This window comes from Terrapene carolina, unplaced genomic scaffold, assembly GCF_002925995.2.
Source record: "Terrapene carolina triunguis isolate 2854851 unplaced genomic scaffold, T_m_triunguis-2.0 Scaffold68, whole genome shotgun sequence".
NCBI classification, from domain to species: Eukaryota; Metazoa; Chordata; order Testudines; family Emydidae; genus Terrapene; species Terrapene triunguis.
This window is the reverse complement of record NW_020664419.1, coordinates 4226068-4233217: the sequence shown is the minus strand read 5'-3', so window position 1 is coordinate 4233217 and position 7150 is coordinate 4226068. Positions and strand designations below refer to the sequence as shown.

The 7150-nt window shown below is 48.8% G+C and overlaps 1 protein-coding gene across 1 annotated transcript in view; it reads right to left on the bottom strand.

Annotated features, from left to right (window-relative positions):
* Nucleotides 1-5619: 5619 nt before the first annotated feature.
* The window catches only part of PLXNA4 (plexin A4), a 568109-nt gene continuing 566578 nt past the window's right edge, over nt 5620-7150 (bottom strand). The window contains exon 27 of the mRNA XM_026648894.2: nt 5620-7130. Within this exon, the coding sequence (XP_026504679.1) occupies nt 7035-7130 (96 nt within the window). The 3' untranslated portion in view covers nt 5620-7034. The remainder of the gene's footprint in view (nt 7131-7150) is intronic.

Genomic DNA, 7150 nt, shown 5'->3' with positions numbered 1-7150 from the left:
GACCAGGCTGCTTCCCTAAGAACGGGAACAGCTGCTGTGTCAAAACTAGAAAAGAAAGGGTGAGAGAATGAGTTGGAGGCGTCGTTCAGCCCATGCACGACGGTCATGGCAGCTCGCCGAATCACAGCGGCAAGTGGTCCTTGTTTGCACCCCGATCCATGGCAGAACGGGGGTGCTGCTCTGCCACAGCATCACCACGCCTGTTCTCCCACCCGTCCTGGAGGATGTTGCATGTCAAAGGGGCTACGCTGAGCACGCTCAGGCTGCTGATGCACACCAGTCGGGGTTGGGGAGAGGGCCTCGCAGTGTGACTCATAGGAGCTTGGAGGTTGGCAGGGAACTCCCCACTACGCCCTCCAATGGTAGCAGACTACTGAAAGCTCATCCCCAGGGTCACTGGGCTGCTCAGTCCCTGCTGGATTAACCTGTTTTGCAGATGCAGTGGGCCAGATCCACAAACAGCTGTAGCTCTGTTGACTTCAGTGGCACCACCATGTACTGATTTCCACCAGTGGAGGAGCTGGACCACGGAGGTCTTTCCTTGGTGGCCATACAGAGTCCCCTGCTGGGGGAGGCACACACATGTACATATCACACCCTCTTCCCTGCTTCTTCAGACCTGCACAATCAAGGAGAAGAGGGGCCAAAATGGCTTCTGGGAGCAGGGGCTGCCTGGATTTATGGCCGATAGCTTCTCTGCATGTGGCATTCTCAAAACAGGGGGTGGCCTATCCTAGCACAGAAAACCATGGAGCTTTGGTGATGAACAAACCCCTGAAGGCTGAACGAGGGGGTGTTCTCCAAAGTCTCCGCAACAGGGGCATCTGGACCTGGGTTTGCCCGTACTGCAAGTTGGGGACAGCTTCCAAGCCCAGAAGATGGGGCTGCTTCCCTATTTCAATTTACCTGGTCATGTCAAAGGGACACTAATAAAGTTGCATGGCCTAGTAATAGCACCTTCCAAACTTCAGGAGGGTGGCTGCCGGGTGCCAGGGCTGGCCCTCGCGAGGAGTTTTTTTTTTTAAACCTGTCACCCTCTTTTCCCAAAATTGTTGTACACATTTTCCCTCAACTTTTTCTTTTTAAATTTCAAACCATTTTCACCAGCTCATCGATTCACAGCGCTTAAGGCCAGAAGAAACCGTTAGATCATCTGGGCTGATCTCCTGTATCATAGAACCCCAGGGTGAGACGGGACCGCAAGGGACGTCTAGTTTAACCCCCAGCCAAGATGCAGGATTTGTTGGGTCTAAGCCATCCCAGACAGATGGCTCCAGCCTCCTTTTGAAAACCTCCAGTGAAGGAGCTTCCACAACCTCCCCAGGTAATCTGTTCTATTGTTCTTACATTTAGGAAGTGTGTCCTGAGATTTAATCTAAATCTGCTCTGCTGGAGTTTGAGCCTGTTGCCTCTTGTCCTGTCCTCTGTGGCAAGAGAGAACAATTTTTCTCCATCTTTTTTATGGCAGCCTTTCAAGTATATGAAGACTGCAATCATGCCCCTCCTTAATCTCCCCTTTTCCAAACTAAACATATTCAGTTCCTTCAGCCTTTGCTCCTATGACTTGCATTCCAGCACTTTGATCATCTTTGTCGCTCACCTCTGGATCCTTTCCAGTTTCTCTACATCCTTTCTATACAGCGGTGACCAAAACTGGACACAGAATCTCAGAGGTCAGTGAATTTCACCCTGTTATATGTGTATTTAGCTCCCTAACTTGTGTTTGGCTAAAGCATGACTTCCAGACAGGCATTCAGGATTTCAAGACATCAAGAGGTGGAGAATTCCTCACTTCCCTAGGTAGTTTATTCCTGTAGTCTCTAGAGTTGGTAAAAAAAAACACACACACAAAAAACAAGTGTGTGTATGTGTGTGTGTGGGGGGGTGGAGGTGGAGGGAGTTAAATTTAGTTACAATGTTGCCAACATTTATTTTTCAGATCTCAAAATTCAATGAATTTCAGACAGGTTTAACTGACGGGACCTTGAACAAGGACGTCCCCGCTGGAGGAAACACAGTTTATTCTCCTCACCCTGGCTTTTCTGTTTGTCTTGTTGCAATTGCCAGTGACTGAATCACAGATAATGAGAGCTGGAAAAATCAATCACAGTCGGAAACGCCTGTCAATTTCCTGCTGCCACTGGGGCCTGATCCAACCCCCCCTGGAGTCAGTGGGAACGTTTCCACTGACTTCCATAGGCTTTGCGTCAGGGCCTAACTTGTCACTCTCAGGTTTTTAAGGCTGCCGCTCTTGATTAAAGTCTTTTCTCCAAATCCCAACGTTCAAAATGAGCAACAGGCCACAAGAATGATACTCCGGCCATATTCTCCTAGCAGCAGCTGAGTGCAGGCCTGTCATACTAATAGGCATAGGTGTCAGAGGCAGGAAAGACAAGTAAAATTTGAGTTTTTTGTCCATCCCTCTGCGAGAGAAGGATTGTACTTTAGGGCCACCTGTATAGTCACAACTCAATGCTATTCCCAGCCCAGTTTAACTGGACTCCATCCATTTGGGTTTCTAGCACTTCCTTTGGGAGACTAACTATGCCAAAGATCCACACTTTGTGGCTCTGGTTGTTCTCTACAGTAGAGCTTATTATTAGGTCATTTCCTCTTGATATCAGCCAACGTTTTCTTGTGCTGTCTCATCTCTTGACCACTAGTTACATCTGCCTGTGGATTGGTGTGAGTGGCACGTAACCCTTGTGCTGGCTCTCTGCACCAATGGTGAAAAAGGCCATTAGACTTTAAAAATTCTATCACTACTAATGACCCAAATGTGAATTTGTTGCCTTGACCATCTCTCGTTAGGGTAAGAGCCTCCACTTGGGGATGATGGTTAAGATGGTTCAATTAGCAAGCACGGCAGTTTTGACAAGCAATACAATTATCAACCGTCAGCTGCCAAAGCCTCTTTAGATCTTAGCTTTCATGCCTGGGCACCGAAATCTGAATGAGACGAGAGGTAATCACAGGGGTCAGAGCCTCAGCTTGTGTAAATCGGTGCTGCAGCTCCTTTAAACCAGTGGAGCGATGAAGGTGTCCAACAGATGAGGATCTGGCCTATGAATTTAATCTGCCCAGGACCAGTGTGGGGCCAGTCCCATCTGCAAGGAAGGAGGCTGTGGTTCCAGGGTTTCTCCTGGGTTTGTATCATCCCTACACTTCACAGTGTTTGCTAAAGTTTCCACCTTTACAGGCCTCAAAGTATGGCTGCACTGATGAGTTACTCAGCCATTGCCCCTAACCTGCTGCCTGTCCACACACACAAATCCCTCTCACCAGGCTAGCTGGGGATACAGACTGCACTCAATCTGGGTTCCGTTCTCACACAGGCCCGTACGCCACCCACCTCGCAGTGAGGACTCAGGCTAAATCACTCGAGTGCTGATCATCTTCCAGTCCCCTCCCACAATCCCCCCATGTGCCCAGAAAACAGCCAAGTTCTCCCACAATTCACTAGGAAAGAATCATAGAGCGGCTCAGCTTACGCAGCACAAATGAGGACATGGTCACTTAGGCAGTGCTTGGTAGTGTGGCTGCCCCATGCTCAGACCTAGGTGCCGATCCCCCAAGTTAACTCTGCAGTGACACCATTCCCCTACCTATACCCACAGGGCCAGTGCTGGGATTTGTCCGGAAGTCTGCCAGAGTCCCCCAGGCCTGCCTCGTGACATCTGGTGACATTCAGAGCTCTTTAATTGTCTTGCCTGCAGCATGTGGGTCATACCCATGAAATAGCAACACGTGATCTAGGAACTCTGGGCCCTGAGGCGAAGCCAGGAGGGTGGAGCATTTCTCCACTGATTTCAGTGGGCTTTGGATCAAACCTTCAATGGGTAGCTTAAATCCCAGGCCTGAGGGTGACATACCACTCAGGTTGGGTGGTCACAGGCAGCCGGAGAAAAGACCATAGGCAAAGGAATCAGGAAAGTAACTCACCTAGATTATAGCGAGGTTCATTCTTCCTTCTGTTTGTGTGTCTTTGTTTTTAATTGTATTTCACATGCACGTAAAAAAATTAAATTAAATTAAATTGGGGAGGGGGGAGCCAAGACATTGCCTAGGACTGTGGAGACAGGGAAGGTGGGAGTACGGGGGGCACAGGGGGATGGAGAGCAGAGCCCACACATTCACATCACAATTTCGGCACATTTTCAAGGCAAAACCAACCAACCAAAAGCTCAGATACAAAAATAAAAATGAAGCAAAATATAGATTTGTTTAAAATCCTCGGGGGTGGGGGGGGAAGAAGGGGGTCAGGGTTTGAAGCTCACAATGCTTCCCGCTTCCAATGAGTTTTTCATTCTCGCCAGTTCTCTGAGGTGTTCAAGTTTTTCTTTGACAAATTTAAAAAAAAAAAGTTGAAAAATTCTGTACCGGCAAAAAATTAAAACAACGAAAACCCTGCAACTCTAAACAGAATCAGGACACGTCTCTTCTTTCCCTTTTTTTTTTTAACTTCTCTAACTGTGCAAAATCACACATGTTTCCTTCAATACCTCTTTTATATATATATAATGTCGCCTTCCCTCCCTTCACATGTGCAAAGAAAATCCATCTCTGGGCAGCCCAGCTGGCTGCTGGTCACTCATCTCTCTGAAACCAGCTTTTTACCCTTAGATCCGACCAGCCTGATGAGTAAAAGTCATGGGAATAGGGTCTGTATTTATCATTTGTGGCACTTGGTCAAAACCTTTGGTTTCTTTCATTTTTAATGAATTTTTTAAAAAAAGCAATTTTTGTGTGTGTCCTTATCACTGGGTCCCATGGCTCTTTCCACTCCACTGCCATAACCATCTGATCAGGGACATACTGCAACCTAACCAAATTATTAAAACCATGACGTTGCCAACCCAAACCAAAACGTCCCCAGCACTCAGTCCTCTAGCAAGTGTTGAAATGTCCATAAGGTGCGTGACAAGTCGATCAGTTGACCAACGTAAAGGAAAGCAAGCACAACGAAAAGAAATCACACACACACTCACACACACACACAATGCCTGGTATTTAAAAACCAAAATGTGTCCCTAAGCTTTGCTGTTTGAATATAAATCTTGCAACAGCCTCCTTACTACTGTTGAATCATTGTTCATTAGCCCTGGTAGAAAGCACTGCCTATGTATTTAAGTGTGTGGATGAAGGAAATCACCTTGATAACTAATTCTTTTCCCCCACCCTGCCCACCCTTCAATCCACGGGCAATACCCTGTCACACAGTGCTTTTGCTTTGATAGCAAGATATATGAACCAGACCGGATCTGACCCTCACCTCCCCATCACACTCAACAGATGTCCTCTTCCCTGCATCCTCCAAAGCCCATCCTCTGTGGATGGAAGCAGCTGGCTGCAGGTGGCTCCAGTCCACTCCCGTGCATGTTCTTAGCAAGCATTCTTGTTTTCCATGAGGGATGGGTGCAAACCCATCGCCTCCTTCCATCCTCGCTCAGTATTGTGCCAAATTTGAGGTTTTCTGGTTTGTGCTCTGGGGTCGGTGTCTCCGCCACGCTGAGCTGAGATGGTATCAAAGTGAGCAGTTTGCGATCGTACAAAAACGAGGAGAGGACTGGGTGTCGTTACAAGATGGCTTGGACCTCGGAGATGCAGCTGTTCTGGGGGAGTGGAGTGGACAAGCATCATCTCACATCCGTGCCCATTCCAAGACGACCGTGACCTCGGGAGGGAGGGGAGGCAAATGAGTGCTGGCACCGGGGACGGGAGGAGCAGGGATATAGTTTGCAGGCACCAGCTGTGCTTTGAAAATGAGTCAATTGTTGGGGAGGGAGATGGGAGTGGGACATGAGAAATGTCTGGGGACAGGAAAGGAGAGCAAGGGGGAGAAAGGTGGCTCGGTGTTGCTGAAAAACAGTCACTTAGTTTGGAATATTAAAGAAGAAAACTTTGCACTGTTTTTAAGAAAAAAGCCCAATAGGTGTGAGGTCACTTCCCCCCCCGGCAGCGAGGTCACTTCCTCCTAGGAGCAGCCTGAGAGGAAGTTATTGACTATTGTCCCACAGACCTACCCTCACATTTTGCAGCAAACACCCCACATCGTTCAACAAAAACCATCTTGTTCCAGCTCAGAAAGAGAAACAAACAAAAATCCTGTGGTAGAACTTATCCATTTCCTGGGCCGTCATGATTTTCAAGGCCAGAATGAAGTGTGGCTCCTTGTGGCTTGTCTTCTCTGGGACGTGGTTGGAAACAGGGTGCTATACACCGCCAGGAGGACACGATTACCACCAATAGGGTACAACTAGGCAGAGAGCATTTTGTTGCAGTTATACGGTCGACAGGACACACCGGGAAAGACTCGGAGGGACACAGATCTGTTTTAAAAATAATAATAAACGTACGAAAAACGGGGCGGTGGGCAAGGTGAGGCCCCACCTTCCCCCCATCCCTGGAGAACGGCTCACGTTGCTGTTCACCCAGATAGTTAGTGTCCCCAGTTCCACGACGGTCCTGCTCCAATTTTAACCAGGTCCCTGGGGCTTCCCAGAACTGCCTTGAATTCCCGCCTGTGGGATTGAGGTTGACCAAAGGCGCTGTAACGGCTCTGCTGGAGAAGGATCCAGGTTCACTCCTGCCACCGTTGGGATCCCTGGAGGCAGGCCAAGCAAGGGGAGTAGCTTCCCCTTGGCAAGACTCTAATAATACTGAGTTTGTTTCCACGGCCGCTCCGGGGCTATGGGCCCAGGAGGGCAATTAAAGCAGCATGGCAGAGGGCCACCGTCCAGTTTCCCATCTGGATACAGCTGATATGGTCTTTCTAGGACGAGGGAGGAAGGGGAAGCTGTGAACAAGAGAGCTCCAACTGAATGTCTCGATGTCCCCCAAAGCTGAGATTCCTCCACCACCATTTCCTGGGAATCCTGGGGCCTGGTCTATAGGTTTGGAGAGAGGCGAGAGAGGAAGAGAGAGAGAGCGCGGATCAGGTGACTCTGCTGACACTTGCACTTGGTAAAGATGGTGATCTTGACTGAGGCACGGCTTGGTTTTTCCCTCCCAGGGCTCCCCTGGCAGGCCAGTTCTCAGCTGTCTATGCTCATGAGGGTTATGACTTGTTCAAGTTTGTAGGCGAGTTTCTGTTTCCCGGCCTGGTCGTCTTGATCGAGGGCTCCGAGAATCTGCAAAGGAGAGAGAGGAG